Consider the following 17876-nt stretch of genomic DNA (forward strand, 5'->3'; position numbering starts at 1 on the left):
AAATCAAGCAAATAAGGATCAATCAGTTTACAATTCATTTGAAAGAATTAGATTAATGGAACTAGTAAAAAATATACAACTCTATGCATGTAAAAATTAATAAAAAATTAATAAATATTCTAATAATGCTTGCTGGGATTGTCAAGAATTGATCATTCATACTATTTTTGGGGGTAAACAAAAAAAACCCTACTAATGTACCTAAAGCATAATGTATTTAGAATTATTATTTTTTTATCAGAATCATAATTAGGTTAAGAACACATAAACTGGAAATGTACATTGCTATTTCCAGAACTACAACAGAAAAGGTTTAATGGGGGGGGGGAATGCTTTATAATGTTAATTTGCAAATATTTATTTAAAAATAGTCTTCTAAAGAGTATCTGCCCATCATACTTATAATACAAAGTTCTTTTTAGAAACCATTTATTAAAATATGAAACTTGTTAAGTTTCTTGTAAATTCTACCAGATCCAGCAATGCACTTCTTCCCACCTAGATTTTAAACTACTAGAGCTTGCTCAGTACACATGATGTGCTTGTTTCATTTTATAATCTAGCGTGGCCTTGAAAAAGTAAACAGTAAAGTAATTGGAATAGAAATTCACGCTATTTGTTGTGTTACATTCTTTATCTCTACTATTCCTTCTCAGTTAGAGATCCTTGTCTTGTCTAGACAAGATTCTTCCAGCACAAAGCTGTGCACAACTCTGCTTCTCTAATGCAGTGTTTTTCAACCTTGATAGCTTTATGATGTGCAGACTTCAACTCCCAGAATTCCCCAGCCAGTTGAAGCCTGCACATCGTAAAGTTGCCAAGGTTGAGAATAGCAATAGCACTTAGACTTATATACTGCTTCACAATGCTTTACAGCCCTCTCTAAGTGGTTTACAGAGTCAGCATATTGCCGCCAACAATCTGGGTCCTCATTTTACCAACCTCAGAAGGATGGAAGGCAGAGTCAACCTTGAGCCGGTAAGAATCGAACTGCTGAACTGCAGGCAGTCAGCAGTCAGCAGAAGTAGCCTGCAGTACTGCATTCTAACCACTATGCCCCCACGGCACCACCATGTTAACACTGCTCTAATGCAGGGGTCTTCAAACTTGGCCCTTTTATGACTTGTGGACTTCAACTCCCAGAATTCCTCAGCCAGGCATGCTGGCTGAGGAATTCTGGGAGTTGAAGTCCACAAGTCATAAAAGGGCCAAGTTTGAAGACCCCTGCTCTAATGTGAACCAGGCCTTTTCTAGGCCAGCAGAACACATGGAACAGGACACCCATCTTCACCCCAATGTGGAATGGGATCTAAAGCAGCACAGAGTCTGAAATGTCTCCTTTACTGTTCATCAATATGGAAAATGTATAACCAGTCTTTCACATGACAGTTTTGGACCACTTTTGGAATGATGCCTCTGGCAAAAGAAACAAGTACCACTCAAAGATCAATTAACTGTTGTGGCATTTGATCAACTGTTGTGGCATTTGATTCACCCTGGAACAATAAGTGATTCAGGTGTAGCAACAAGATATAAAGAAGCTAAAAGACAGAAGAAGACAAGAAGTACAAACTCTTTAGGTATTTTTCATGATCCCTTCAATGAAAAACAATATTGAGGAGATTTCTAAGCATAGTCCAGAAGCTGTTCCACAGGAGCTATCTAAAATTAACTATAAAATACTCTGACGGTACATCCTTAAGATCACCTAACACATTTTACCCTTTAACACATTGTGATAATCTATAATCAAGCTGGTTAAAAACTTTTTTTTTTTACATATTCATTGCCTGTTCAAATATAGCATGCTGATTATTACAGTATAATTCTGTTTTAGGTGATGCAAAAGACAGAAGCAGAGGAGGGCAGTAAGATTAATTAATCTGGAATAAAACTGTGTGATCTTGTGATATGCCCTAGGACAGGATTTGACTTCATGTTAATACCACCTAAAAGAAGACAATTATTTCTTCTTTCTTCTTTCTCCTCTTCCTCCTCCTCCTCCACCACCTCCTCGTCTTTCTTTTGGATAATTTGAAAAAAAACCTTGATTAGAAAAAATATTCAAGAGGCCCTGTTTGTTTCTATGTACCATAAAATGATGTTAATGGTAGAATATTCATGTTCTCATTCATAGACACAAGGAAATTTTCTTCAAGATGGTTTTTAGACCTTAAAAAAAGTTAGTATGATTTTCTTGAAGACTAGCAATGCATCTATACTCATTCTCATAGAATTAAATCCAACTGAGTTCCAGAAGGGATTTTCGAGGTGTATAAATACACAGAAACACAGACTAAGACAGACTTCTCTTCAAACTTGTTGGCATTTCTTGGAGTTGCTGTGTATTATTGTTTTGCTCAGTATTAGCTGTCTAATCAATCATAGCCATCAACATTATTCTGTATATGAAATATCCTCTTGGTATAAATAGCATTAAAATAAATTGTCAGAAAAAAGTTTTCAGTTTTAATCAGAATACACCTTTTTTAACTCAGCTCCTAAGCTGTGTTTTTCACAAAGTCTTCTTAAAGATATATTAAAAGTCACCATCCTCATTTCAGTTCATGTGGAAAGTGCATGCTGTAACTAAAGCTGGGTTACACTCTCTTTCATCTACCATGGAAGCAGTTTGTCCCTTTGGGTGCTTTCATAGAACCAGTAAACTAAAATCTGTTTTAGGGTTACTACATTTTTTTCCTAAATAATAGAATAATTATTATTTATTATTTATGAGACTTATATACCGCTTTAAGTGCAAGCACTCTCTAAGCGGTGTACACCAGTAAGCAATGTATATATATATATATATTTACATTGCCCCCAACAATCTGGGTCCTCATTTTACCTACCCCGGAAGGATGGAAGGCTGAGTCAACCTTGAGCCGGTGAGATTTGAACCGCTGACCTGCTGAACACAGCCAGCTAAAGTGGCCTGCAGTATTGCACTCTAACTGCTGCGCCACCTCGGCTCTTTGATTCAGAAGTTACACCTGGAGAAGGAGAGAATCTCCCTTATCTTTTACAAGGATTGCTTGAGGTGTTTCCTTAAGTTGCAGGGTCCCAGGGCATAATTTCTTTACACATCATCTGATTTCTTCTTTCTTGCAGTGTTATAAGTAACAGCTGGATCACAATGAACTTCCTTCATAGATGTAGGAATGTTTATATTCAAACTGCCAAAGACTAAAAGCTTTTCACTTTCGCTGACTGGTCACAATCTACATTGTTGTCCTATCCTTATTACTTTCCTCTAATTGTTTCTTGATAATGCACCTTTTCAACCTTGTGCATACACATGCAAAGGGCACTAAAATATTTTCCATTATAAATTCATGGCAAAATTATGTTAAGAAAGTGTGCTTTGTGAATACATGTAGGAATCCATTTCCTTAGAGAATTTTACTTAGAATTAAACATAACCATTCAATAATTTAAAAAAAAAACTCTAAAAATTTGCTGTCTTCCAACCAGCTATTCCAATTTAATTCTATTAGCTTTAAACTAGATTTATTTGAAAATAAGTGTTTTCAGCATTGCAGCTTAACTGAAATAAGTAGAAAATGTTAGTCTTTTCTCTAAATTCAAATGTACCCAACATAAAATGTAGCTCTTATTTATCTATTTTCTCCTTATTAAATATTTCTTTATATAATATTTCATTGCAATTTGGAAAATTATTATTGTTGTTATTATTATTATAGCTTTCATACATAAGTCTGATGTTCTAACAAACTGTTAACTTTTCAACCAAGATTCCAGAATAAGTTGTAAAATCTATAAAAATTACTTTTGAATGTTTATTTTCAATGGGCAAATGTTACTGGCAAAAGTAATTTGTGTGTGTGTGTAAAAAAAAAAATAGTTAAACCCTAACAAGGAACAAAATTTGCCACACCACACTATTAGGTTAAAAATAAAATAGTATAATAAAGGAAATACAAAGGCTTTGGCATGGTTTTTACAATCAACAATGGTTAATTTTGATATGTCATTGTGAACAACTTCAAAACACTTAAGTTTAAAACTCTTGCAAGCACTTTTAATTGATTAGGAATGAATTCTAGATGCACAAAATAATTGGACTGTGAACAGTAGTACAACTATAGCTAAGAACAATTAACTTTTGCTGACCAAAAAAGAAATGTTTGATGCATGAAAATGTGTGTAAAACATCTATAGAATATTCTTGTTGAATATAAATGAAATTAACTTTATTATAGAAATCATTCTGGGAGATTTCTAGGGAAGACAAATACTTACATTTTGACATAAAACAAATTGGATTATATCAGAGACACAATCTACTCTTTTCCTATCAAACTTTTCTTCTTTGAAGTTAACCCTATGTTTGCAAATAAGCATCATCTGTTTATAACCTTTGGAAATTTCAACAGATATTTTCCTTACAGAAATATACTCTGAATTGTTCCCGGTTGAATTATATGCAGTGAAATAATATAGACTTGTAGCATAGTCTGGAACCTATGAACAAATTGGTAGAAATATTCAATATAGTTTGATAAAACTCTTAATTCATGGCAAAGGTTGTTGATCATGGCTTCCTTTTAAAAAAAAAAACCTTCATGACCAACACAAAAGCAAACATCCATTCAGTCTACATTGTTCTTTCATTATAACATATAAATGCCCATTTACAAATAATACACCAAAATGAATAAAAGTTTGGATACCAAAATGAAGATTTGTTCCAACTGATATAATTCCTTCGGTATACAAAGGTCCATGTTAAAGTCTTTCCTCATGTGTTACATCATAGGATGCTGTTGTAGTACAGAAGTATGTGGAAAGCCATTCTTCTTATAGAAATACAGATCAACCTCCAACTGATGTCCATATAGCCATTTACAAAATCAGCCCACGGTTTACTGTAACCTTGGCCAGTACTGAGACATATCAGGTTCACTGCCAGGAACTTGAACAGGAACTGACACTCCAGGAGAAATTAGACCTTGAAGAAAGGGAAAAAATGTGTTTGGGTGCATGTTTATAGATCAGTGGTTGGATAAATGATGGGGGGGAGGGAGAGAGAGAATGACAAGGGACACTTTGGGAAATCAGTGAATAAGAACTACAACTTATGTGTTAAGACAGGGGTCTTCAAACTTGACCCTTTTATGACATGTGGACTTCAACTCTCAGAATTCCTCAGCCAGGGACGCTGGCTGAGGAATTCTGGGAGTTGAAGTCCACAAGTAATAAAAGGGCCAAGTTTGAAGACCCCTGTATTAAGGTATTGTGCATTCTCATATGCTCAGTGTGACCACTTCAAGCACTTCTATGCATGCACAGATATCTTTGTGAAAGAACAAGTGGTTTTATTTTGGCATTGAATCTTGGCAGAAGTTCTATCCGTGTATGTATATAAGTGCCCAGGTCATATATATTTCTCTCACTTCCCAACCATCCTTTCCAATGGTTTGCATAATAATTATTATTATAATATAATTATGTCCATCTATTGCAGCGGTTCTCAACCTTTGTGTGACAGTGACCCCTGTCACACAGACGCGCCGCGCATGCACGGCGGTACCCCCATGCACGGTGCGCATGCGCGGCGGTGCCCCCATGCACTGCGCGCATGCGCAGCGGTGCCCCCATGCACGGCACGCATGTGTGGCAGCGCCCCCATGCACGGCGTGCATGCGCGGTGCCCCCATGCACGGCGCGCATGCGCGGCGGCGCCCCCGTGTGCGGTGCGCATGCGCGGCGCCACCCCCTGAGGGGGAAAAATGGCGGATCGCATTGTTTGGCGACCCCCGTAAAATGGTCGTTCGACCCCAAATGGGGTCGCGACCCATAGGTTGAGAACCGCTGATCTATTGGTTGAAAGATATCCAACAGTACAACAGATATGCAGGATGGTAGAAGGATTGGGAGAAGTAAGGTAACATAACATTGTATTCAGTGCAATTCTGTAATAGATAAATATGAACAAATTACATATATGTTTTTTTCTTTATATTAGTTCTTTAAAAAGAGGCTAATAATTGAATAAATGAAAGAGAGAAACTTGATGTAACAAGGAATGTGAATCTTCAAAATCCACATAATGATATGCTAATATGTATGGTAGCATATGAATTGTGTTTATTATTTATTTAGAATACAACACAAGCACAGGTTAGCAGTTTAGCTTATAATAATTAGGTAATAAGTCTCCCACTAACTAATGGAACTTTGAAACTTCAGCTAAGATAGGCAAAAATGTATTTGAATATTTATTAGAACAATAAAAGGATTGGATTACAAAATTCCATTACAATGGCCTTTTGGCTAAGATCAAGCATAGCATCTGTTCCTCAACTGAGCTGAGCTTTATCTTCCTGAATTCCATAATATTTATCTCCTTCTCCACTATGGAGACAAAAGTGAATTAAATTTTGCCATAAGTCTATCTTAGTAATTTATTATCACTGTACTATTATATTATATATGATTATAAACCTTGCACCTTTGTGCATCTTTTTATATTAAGATACCCTCCTCTCACCAAATCAGTAGAGAAAAACAAAACCTATCAATTATTCTACATGGTTAAAGAAGTGCTGATTTATATTGTCAGTGAATTTCTAACAAAATGGGGCTTTCTTTTTCATCAGATTATGTTATTCATACCCTCCAATGATATCTAATTAGACTCTTAAACACATATTTGTTATTTCCTCTTCTTTGATTTAAGAGTTGATAACAAGTCATCAAGTTTTGCCCAAAGGAATCAAAATTCCAATTCATGGGTAAGCACTCCTATAAACTATCTCTGATGAAGGTACCATTGGTTGGCTGCTCACCTGTTGAAGTGGTTCCAGAAGTGCCCATTGGCTGGCTGTTCATATGTGTCTGCATATGAGGAGGGGTGTATGTATCATAGCTCCTCCCATTTACTGATGGACTTGTGGGCAACATGCAAGAATAAGAGGAAGTCTGGCTGGGTACTGGGGGCTGCAGGTAAAAAGACCAATATAATGTTCATTACTTTAAACATCATTTCATCTTTCCTTCTTTCTTTTTTTAACAGATGGTGCAAATGTAATCTCCACAAACTCATGCAACATTCATATTAACTGATTGGTTCCACTATGTTGGATGAGCTTTATGATGCAACAGGGAAGACTGGTGCCCAGTTGCATTTTCTAGCATACAGAGGTTGGCTCTGTTTGCCAACACAACTGACTCAACTTCTCCCCAGGGCAATAAACATTCCCCCATGTGCCAGCAGCTACTGACAGTGCATCAATAAGGCAGCCATGTGAAGGCCATTTTTAAGTCCTCCCACTCACCATAAAGCAGGCTTAGAGTTCGTTTCCCCCCCATTAGAAAAAAATAATGGGAGGGGGAAACATTGATGGCCTAATTAGGTTCAGTGCCACTGTGGATGGAGTCAGAGGGAGGGCTTTCCCATGCTGACCCCTTTTTTCCATTCACCGCCAACCCTACCCCATTTGTGAAGGTATCAGAGGGTGAAAAGTAGAAAGGAAACAGTGACACAATGCCTAGAAAAGCTGCATTTCGGCAAGGCGCTTCTGCAGCTTTGTGTCTGTTTCGGAGACAAAGGGTTACTTCTCTGTTAACCCTTTCAAACCCTGTTTTCATGGAATGATTGACTGGGAGAGGGGAGATTAGTTCATCCTAAATCTTTTTAGATTAATTTTCCAGGTTAGTTGACAAGCTACGATGATGGCACAGCCCAGCTTCTGCCCAATTAAATACATCATGGAAACAGACCATTACAGCCTTTCATTTAAATGTTGGACACTGTTTTCTTATGTACGCATAAAGTCCACTCTACCTTTATTTTCATAAATAGAAAAATACAACTTTTCAATACAATGTTTCATAACATTCATAAGCTAGGGAATTAACAGTGAAGGATGTCCAATTGGAATTTAGGAGAAAACCTTGATTTTTCATGATTGTTCTAAGTGTCCATCCAGAGCATCTACTGTACTCTATATTAATAATAGCCATCTAGCTTTCCAGTTTGCAAGTTTTTTCTTCCTTCAGTCCAAAAGGAAGGAATGTATTTCTCCCTATCCACCCCCATTTAGATTAGATGTAGGAACCTGGGGAGAGGGTGACAAAAGAGAAGAAATGCCCAACGAGCTAAGAGGAGTCCATTTGTGCAATTTTCATTTCACTCCAAAGTGCAAAAGATTTTTCATCCAAATCTCGCATGCCTCAGCCTTCCATTTAAAAGTCACGGCCCTATGTAGAATAGCAGCCATCTGGACAGGCATGAAAGCTGTACCAGTAACACTGGCATCACTTCTCAATTGGTGTCTTTTCTTGCATATATGCTACATTTCACTCCCTACAACTTCTAGGCAGCATGAAGCTGGAATTTATGAGAGCTGAAACTCTCTGAGCTATTTAGCAGCACCTGATTATGATAAAAACAGAACTTTAAGTGCAAAATATTTCATTTTGCAGCATAATTCTATGCATATTGCTCCTGAAGTAAATTTTAGTATTACATGGATTTAAATTGATGTTGTGTGCGTGTATATAGACATATGTACGTTCACACACAGTGTGTTGTGTATATGTATATACATACTGTATATATACAGTGTGTGTGTGTGTGTGTGTATTCACTTGGTTATTGGCTTGATTATTACAGATATATATATATATATATATATATATATATATATATATATATATATATATATATATATATATATATATATATATAGCGTAATAAATTTTCCAAGTATAATCATATATAATTCTAATAATTTCATTGTCTCACTAACTTTTCCTCATTCATAGAGCTATCTTCAACAATTGGAAGCTGGAAGTTGGGTGAAATACTTAAAAGATCTCAAAGTATTTATTCCCTAAATAGTTGTTTTGTGTTCACAGACATATGTTCTAACTTCTGAAGTTTGCAAATATTGGGGGTTTTTTTTAGTGCTAGACTTTTTAAGGCATTCTATAAGAGAGTTGTTCAAGCTCCTCCATTGAATATCCACAACTTGTTATCTTTCTTAGAGTGCAAGAATGATTCAGGGCCTAGAAATGCATTCTTTTCCTGACTAGTAATCTGCATGCTTACAAGCATGAGGGTTAGCAGCAATATTCATTTTAACACAGCTATTTAGAACTGCAGGTGCTGTTCACATCCTCTGCTTCCCCTTGGGTATTTCAAGGGTGCCAATAGCCCTGGTGTCTCATCAGCAAGGTGTAAGTCTGCTAGCATGTTAATAAGCTCTTTCTCCACCGCAGCTCTATACTAATGAGTTTTTCTAGTTAGATACATTTTTAAACAGATATTTTTTTCCTTTTACCCAGTTGAAATGTTTTGTCTTTTGGATTCAGAGCTTCTGGATAATTTAATCAAATCCTTTCTTCCACTTCCCAGACCATGCTGTTTGGGGTAAAAGTTGGGAAGCTCTTCTCAGGATCTGCCTACTTTCTTCTATAATATACTAGGGTTACTAGTTCTAGTGCAGTGTTTCTCAACCTTGACAATTTTAAGGCATGTGGACTTCAATTTCCAGAATTCCACAGCCAGCATTGCTGGCTGCGGAATTCTGGGAGTTGAAGTCCACGTGCCTTAAAATTGTCAAGGTTGAGAAACACTGTTCTAGTGGCTGAATGTTATGATAAACTACAAATTGGAACAGACGTTGGGCTGGATCAGAAACCAATTTGGAGAGGGGAATTCTTAAGAGGTAAAATAGTGCTTCAACCCTCTGCTATGCCTGGGACATCCTGCGTTTACTTTTTTAAAATCCCCTGAATAAAACAAAAAAATGAGTATGCTTTACACTTCTGTTTCAATGATTGCTGACATGTCTATGCTACTTTGGTTTCTTCTACAATTTTGTAATCAGTTTGATATTTTAAAGAAATGTAGTTGAATGGATAGGGTAGGTGCCATTCAAGCTTTTCCAGGAATCTAAATGCAGTCCCAAACCAAGTATTTAATCATGCTAGCAAAACAATCTTGCGCCTGAATTTACTGTCCTCACTAGAGGAAAAGTGAGATTACATTGAACTATTACCAAAACTTATCAGACAATTCATGGCAAGCCATTTCATAACAACAGGCATTCCATTACACCATACTGTGTAGGTTCAAAGAAAGTACCAAATATTCAGACAACCCACAGCATCACTCAAACAACAATTTCAAATGTTATCAAGGTGCCCTTAATCACAGTTGGCTTACATTCAATGGACATTTCTTTGTTAATTTTCTTTGGATCAGGACCACTGATCACAGTTCAATAAAGATAAGATATATTTATCAGTCTATACTGGACTGCATGTTTTGGACACAAGTCATGGCATAGATGCACAGCATGGAGGCCTGAGAAAAATTCTTATGGATTCTTGGAAGTCAACAATGCTTAAACAAGGTTGTCTGTTTGAGATCAGAGCCTAGAAAATGTATCTTTCAAGGGTCTCATAGCCTATGGAATTGGGATTATAAAAATATGATTTCAAACTTCATTGATATTAATCTTGATTAATATTAAGTTGGATTAATAACTGCCCATGTTGTCTACTGTGCAACACCATCACAACAGCACTAAAATTCTAAGCACATATTTAAAAGAAGGAATATTCTAATGCGAAGACCCAAGTTCAAGTCCATTCTCAATAAGGGAAACTCAGTGGGTGACTCTGAGCTTTGCACAATCTCATATGCTAAACTACTTCACAAGCTTGTTTTAGTGAAGAATAACTAAACAAAGGAATGCTAAGTAAGCTGCTTCATCTCCCAAAGACAAATTGGGAGATAAATCTAATTAATGAATAAATAATCAAGAGGTGGCAGTGATACTATGGCTCCATTACAGAATGGTTTCGAATGGCAAAGTCATTGCCAGCCAGAGAAATTAAAAGAAGCCTGCCATTTATTGGCAACTTGTTCAACTTAAACCAAATCTGGGTTTGGAAATCCTATATTGCAGTACAACCTGACCATACCTATAGCACATAAGAATAGCAAAGGGAGGTGCAATTTGGTTCTTGATCACTATTTACCAGTTCACACTTACACTTTGCTGTTCTTATTTCATTTATTTCCACCAAATGTGAGCCCCGTTCATTGCTGAGCAATGAACCTGAAATACATTATATCAACGCTAGCTGTGTCCATGTTTTGGATCAGATAATGTACAGTAGATAAATCAACCAGAAGAAGCAATCTACATCTTTGCCTGAAAGTTTTATACGTTCACCTTCTAGGTGGCAACTCAGAATTTCCGTATGAGCTCTGAGGGCCTGCAGAAGCTGCTGAATTTCACCTTTCCTAGGAAAACATCTGCTCACTGATTTTAAAACACCTTGCTGAAATAAAGGCAAGGTTCCTGAAACAAGCAGTTTGTGGACTGCTGCCTTGGTCTATATGGGATCAATAAGATAGACCAGTGTTTCTCAACCTTGACAATTTTAAGGCATGTGGACTTCAACTCCCAGAATTCCACAGCCAGCGTTGAAGTCCACATGCCTTAAAATTGTCAAGGTTGAGAAACACTGAGATAGACAGACTTCAAACTTGTAAGCAATGTAAGTGCTTTTATCACCAAGGGATCAGATAAAAATAGTAGGAAGGACAGTATCAAACATTTGATCCATTTAGAATTAAGGAGCAGACTGTCTTTCTGCTTTCATACTAACAATGTATAGTTCTTTCTTCCTTAAATGAAAGCATTACTCCTAGTTATCTGGGCCAACCAGTTTAAGTTGTAGAATGGTATTGTTACCATACTTAAACTAGTGGGAAAACAGAAGCCACTGCTTATCTATTAACCATAAAAACTACCAGAAGATCTCAATTTTACTTTCTGCCTACATGCTTAAGCATATTTTGCCCAGATTAGTGATCCATTAACAACTGGTAACTTTAGCCATCTGTCAAGATAGTTAAAACACAACAAAAAAGATGTTTCAGTATACTGGTAGATAAAGTAGAGGTTCTGATTAGCACGATGAATGGTAAGCATCAAAGCATCAATTCCACTCCTCCTCTGTTGAATGTGCGTGTATGTGGGTGTGTTTCTATTTGTGAGAAAAGATGTAAGTAGTAGTCCAGGCTTTCCCATTTTGTTAAATCAAACTGATAATATGCATAAGATCCCACAAATACTGGGTAGATTGCACACTTGGTGATAGCAGCATGATATGGAAAATCCTCTTAACCCTGGAGAGATCTCCCTTATAGTCTAGAATTGTTACTAACTTCAAAGGACAGAGATTCTGCCCAGTGATTACTCAGCTCAGAGAGCATATTAGTAGATTATACTTACTTGCATAGGCAGGTTGTTAGCCATTGTGAAACTAGGCATGGGTGGCAAAGCACTGTATGTGTTTGTTAGCGCGGTGTCTGTTCTGCCCAGCATTGAACCTGATGTGAAAGAGGAAACTATAATAGAATAGATAGATAGAGAGGATGGATGTATTAGTTACACTTGGATCAGATGACTGCATTACTTTTGGCAGCGTTCCCCAACTTGGTGGCTCCCAGATGTGACAAAGTCTATCTCTCATAATTCCCAGCCAGTGCATTTGGAAGACGCCATGTTGGGTAAGGTTGCCGGACAGCGTTCCATGGTATTGCCCAGAAAGGGTGAGTAATTGCATGATATACTTCTTAAAGCATATTACCCGGTGTTGTGGGTTGTGGGATCGGCTGGTAGACACTTGTGCTAAAACTACTGCTGATGGGAATGTGACTCGGAGTGTTGCTGGCTTGTCTTCTCTGGTTTCTTAGTTTCTCTTCTCGTCTCCACTTTGCCCTCCTATTGGAAAACCATACCTGCCAATACAACGTATTTTCCATTAGTTCAGGGAGGAGAAAGACAATGCATCAGACAAAGAAAAGAAAAGAAAACCAGTAATGGCTGTAGGATTCATAGAAAACATTTGTGAAAATAAAAAGACCGTCTTCATGAAGTATTCGCTTCCACATTTTTCATCCGTTACCATGTTCATCGGGGCAAAAAATTTAGCAAAGTCCATGCAAGATTATCCATGTGTGGTGGACTTTCCAAACAGGAAATTTAGGTACATATTTACTGCATTTGAATTAGAACATCTGTTTAGATGAATTCTAGATGAAAGGGAGCATAAATGCTACTTGCTTTAATAGGATGCAGATAACTTCACTGGAGTCTGCATTTATTTTATTGATTATGTACCAAACCCTTAATGCAATTAAAATCAGAATTAAAACAATTTATTAAATTATTAACAATGAAAATCACTATCCCACCTTCTTGAACACGAATGCACAGAGAAGAAAGAGAGAAAGCATATAGTAAGGTAGCAAGAGCTGAAGAAAAATACGGTATGGTCTTTTGAATACCTGTATTCTTGCTTCAGGCAGGTCTATTTTGGCAGCTAGTCTCTCCCTGGCAAACACATCAGGATAATGAGTTCTCTCAAACTCTGGTAGAAAAGAAACCCATAGAATTTGCATTAAATTAGGTTATTTGCTTTTAACTTTCTGAATATTCTGAGCGCCCTTGACATTCTAAATCTTTTATGATGAATATCATCGGAGGAATGCTTTGAATAAGATCATATAATGCAGGTTTGATTTAAAGTGTGAGATATTATTATTGAATGATTCCTTCCCAATCAAGTGGTTCATATTAAAATGATTTATATAATTACAGATCAAGTTTAGACAGAAACCAATAGTAACACATTTTAAGCAGTTAATAGATAAAGCCTAGAGTAACTTTCTCGCGCTAACTTTCAAGAAAATTTCAGATGATAACTCTGTGAAATCCAGGCCTCAGATCAGATGAGTTCCCAATCAACTATTGGTACATTGGGAGCAAGGGAACTGGACGATGGGCTGAGACTTGTGCATATTTTATGATCCAAAAAAGCGGGAAGCAAAATTGCAGCTGAAAGTCTCCTGACAAAGACAGGGATACTGTTGAACTTCCAGTTCCAGATGCTTGCTCTGCTGCTTGTATAATTGCTGCATCTCTAAGCCATCATAAAAATCACATTCCTAGACTGGACATCCATCTCATGTCTGTCCCAGATTGATCATACCACGCCAGGAGAGAAGAGGCAGAACAGTGCATTATACGCCCCTTGTTCTGACTTTTGGTCACGAAAAACAAGCCTCACCTTTCTCAAGTGCTTCGATTTGTTCTTGGGTAAAGGACGTCCGATTTCTCTGCAGCTTTCTTTTCAACTGGAGTCTCATCTGGGCCTCATCTGAATCTTCTCCATTTGAACTGATGGAATTGGTATTTTCACCCCCTCCTTCTTGCTGTTGACAGCCATCTGCAAAAGAAAGAGGAAACCGTTCTAAGAAAGTTTGTGCTGAACTCGCATGCCATAGCAAACACAGCCAACCATGTCTGAGGACCTCTCTTTTTCATTATCCCAAAGTGACAATACAGCAATCGAACCACTCATTCCTGTAGAAGCATAACCTATGCTGAATAATAATACTTTTGTGGCTCAATTGGTATTTCAATTTTTTTTCTTCTCTTTAACTCTCTCTGATTCTTGAAAATTGGCTGAATGAAGTCCTTGCAATTTTCTTGGCAAAGTTTTCCAGAAATGGTTTGCCATCGCCTCCTTCCTAGGACTGAGAGAAAGTGACTGGCCCAAGGTCATCCAACTGTCTTCATGTCCAAGACAGCACTAGGATTCACAGTCTCCCGGTTTCTAGCCTAGTGCCTTAATCAGTAGACCAAACTGGCTCTCATAGTTCACATTTGGATTTAAATTTGTGTATGCACTAAATCTAAAACATATTATATGCTGCCTTTGAAGTCTATGACCTACTGAAAAGATATCTTGTGAATTTGTATATAGTCATTCTGATCAAGTTTGAATGCAGAAGATGAAAGTATGGTACCCAACACCCAAGAATTTTCATGAGATTGACCCTAAACTCAAATGCAGAGAAAGCTTGTAGATGTCAGGGCCTTTGGTGCTCATTGTAGCATGTATGGTGGTCAGAAGATGGTTAGGAGTTGACTGACTATGGTATCTATTGCAATTATTTGTCTATTCTGAAGAATACAGAGAATTCCAATAGGAGAAATGTTATAAGGGCAATTCAGTGACTTCTAAGCAAAAATCAATCTGGATTCCTTAAATGGAATGGTAGCAGAAGCGAGGTAGGGCTTATCCCTTTCTACAATTCAGTGATGTTCCAAGTAGCTGCCATAAAACATTAATCAGTATACAACAATGGGGAATCAAAAACATGTCCAAGTAGAAACATCCAGTTCCAAAATATCTAAACACTTTAAAAATACAGCTGAATAAATCTATTATTTTTGCCCCTTCTCACAACGTCAAAGGTATTGTTCAAATGAGTATGGTGCAAGTTTTCCAACATGCCTTCCTAAAATATTATTTCTATTAAATTTTATTTACCTACTGGTATATTTAGAATAGGGATGCTCACTTTTTGAGATTATCTATAATCAGTAATTCCTATCTAATCAATTAGATGCTGATAGGTTTGCAGAAAATGCTATTAAGAAGCCAAACCAAGCTTATAATCTTTTTTAAAAAATATTTATCTAGTTTTGATTTTAATTCTGCACAGTCAATTTCATTTTAAAGGTTGTGAATTTAAAAGTGCCTGCATTGTTCTGCAGTTTTATTCAACTATTGTATGAGTGTGCATTGCCTTGACACCTATTACAGAGCACAGCTGTAATTATATCATCACCAAGAACAGGCTATAATTGCTGAAAATGGAATTTTATATTTAGATAAAAGGACTGTCCATTCTTTGTAATGTGTTGCACCAGAGAAAAGTAAGATTTCTTTTAAAATTTTAACATGTAATTTTAACAAGAAATAGTAGCGAGTTCGCTAAGTAGCTAAATATGCTATTCTGCAGCTGAGCGCCTGGCATATCATTTGTGGTACATTTTTAATTAGGGCATTTCCACCACTTTTAATGTAATTTCTATCATTAAACAAGAGAAAGTTTTATTGTTTTCACATAGCTGCTGGAGGTAAAGATATGCTCCTGGTTGAGCTGTCTTTCAAAGTGTCTGCAGACCCTGAGGAAAATTGAAGGGGGGGGGTGTATGAAAGAATGGTTTATTCCTCTCCCTCTCTCTCTCTCTCTCTCTCCCTCTCTCTCTCCCTCTCTCCCTCTCTCTCTCTCCCTCTCTCTCTCTCTCTCTCTCTGCTTCAACCCTCCCCCCCTTTCTTTTTACAAAAGAAATGGACATTCCTGTAGAAGGAGAGAAGTTGTCAGTAAATTAACTCTCCCTTTCCTTTCAGAGCATAATTTGGAGTGGTTTTGAAGTTGCTAAATGAAAAATAGAACAAGGGCTTCTTTTGATACAGGTCCTGAAGAAGGAAGATGAGAGGGAGAAAGTTATGTGAAAAAGAAAGGAACAGCCTTTAAAAAAAAAAAAAAACCCTCCTCTAGCCTACAAAACACATTTTTGTGGGAAATCAACTTTAGAGCAATAAATGGGTAATAATCAGCCAACAATGGAGTCTAACCTTCAAAGCCTAAAAAGAGAATTGTGACAGGATCTGGTAGAGATCTTTTCAAACACTTTGAAATGTTTTAAAACCCCAACTTTCTCCCCCATTTAAACAGTTGGATTCATCTCCAGTGGTCACCATATGGGTGTTTGGAGATCTATTGAGATGACCACCACCACTTGAATAGCGAGGGGGGGCCCCTGCTTTTCACCAGGACACAATGCCAGCAGAGTAAAGGAAACTATTAAACTCTTGGGGCAAGGAGGAGGATTGGCAAACTTTCGTGGGCAGAATTTTGAGGACACAATCAGGCCGGCCCAACAAAAGGATTCTCTTGAGGCGTGCAGTGGCCCACATTGTATCACAAGGATCCCAGTCAACAGACTTTTCAGTGAAGTATGTTAACCTTTAGGCACTACTATCATTAATCACTGTCCCCTGGGCTGGGCTACTCAATGCTCTTTAGGGTCCCCCCCTTCTATAGGAGCTGGAGAAGAAAGAAAGAACACCCCTAAACTGGTGAATAGACCAGCTCCACACATTCAGCCTGTTTACTCAACACGGGAGGGGGGGAAGGGGGAGGAGAGAGAGAGAGAGAACTACTTAGATTAAGTAAGCTTCAACTGGCAGAGAAGGGTCTAAGACAAGAGACCTGCTTCTACACATTAACCAAAGGTGATCCGCTGCCTTTTAAAGGGTTTTATGAGTAAGGACTTCTAGGTTGGCATTTCTGTAAAAAGAAACAGCCACTTTGTTGCCCCACAATCTCTAAACCGAGCTGCTGGGATTCTGGACCTGCCTCTACCAAATGTTTTGCTCCCTTAGCTCCACATACCAGTGAACCTCTGGGACCTGAATAAAGCCCCCCCCATCCCCCGCTGTGGGTCCAAGGTGTTTGGGGTGTAGCACCAGCAAAGGTTATGCTGCTGGCAGCTGATGGGAGGCCTCCCTCCTTTCTCCCACATGGTCCATGGGTGTCCAAACTCAGCAGATGGGGGGGGGGCTGGGAGGGATCCAGGTGATGGTCTTAGATAGGTCTGTGTTAGACCCACCATCGGATCGCCTCGTGGCAAAGACTTGGGGGGAGAGGTACCATGTGCCCCATGGTTGAAGAAACTTCAGGGGTAGGAGAGGAGCCTCCAGACCCCTTCCTCCTCTGGAAGGCAAGCTCTGAAGCTTCAGCCTCTTCCCCAAACAGGGAGAAACCAAAGCTGGGGGCATGGGAATGTCGGGATTAAGCTTCCAAAGAGACCTGAAAGAGGAGCTCCTTGGTGGTCCCTGAGCTTGCTTGTTTTCCTCTTGCGGACATTTCATTACCCAAACGAGGTGACATCATCACTGATGTAGCACTGATGACATTATCTAGTCTGGTAATGAAACGTCTACAACAGCGGTTCTCAACC

General features: G+C 38.0%; 1 protein-coding gene across 13 annotated transcripts in view; it reads right to left on the minus strand.

The window, feature by feature from the left end:
* Nucleotides 1-3905: 3905 nt before the first annotated feature.
* The window catches only part of PAX6 (paired box 6), a 46627-nt gene continuing 32656 nt past the window's right edge, over nt 3906-17876 (minus strand). For 9 of the 13 annotated variants that reach the window (XM_039355959.1, XM_039355957.1, XM_039355953.1 and 6 more), the window contains 6 exons: nt 14125-14283; nt 13343-13425; nt 12643-12793; nt 12285-12400; nt 6813-6963; nt 3906-4972 (listed from right to left, as the gene is read on the minus strand). In XM_039355959.1, coding sequence (XP_039211893.1) covers nt 4887-4972; nt 6813-6963; nt 12285-12400; nt 12643-12793; nt 13343-13425; nt 14125-14283 — 746 coding nt within the window. In that variant the 3' untranslated portion in view covers nt 3906-4886. The remainder of the gene's footprint in view (nt 4973-6812; nt 6964-12284; nt 12401-12642; nt 12794-13342; nt 13426-14124; nt 14284-17876) is intronic. The other 4 variants (XM_039355960.1, XM_039355958.1, XM_039355956.1 and 1 more) reach the window with 1 other exon arrangement.

The sequence above is a fragment of the Crotalus tigris genome, unplaced genomic scaffold (assembly GCF_016545835.1).
Source record: "Crotalus tigris isolate CLP2741 ecotype Arizona unplaced genomic scaffold, ASM1654583v1 scf7180000018777.2418813, whole genome shotgun sequence".
NCBI classification, from domain to species: Eukaryota; Metazoa; Chordata; class Lepidosauria; order Squamata; family Viperidae; genus Crotalus; species Crotalus tigris.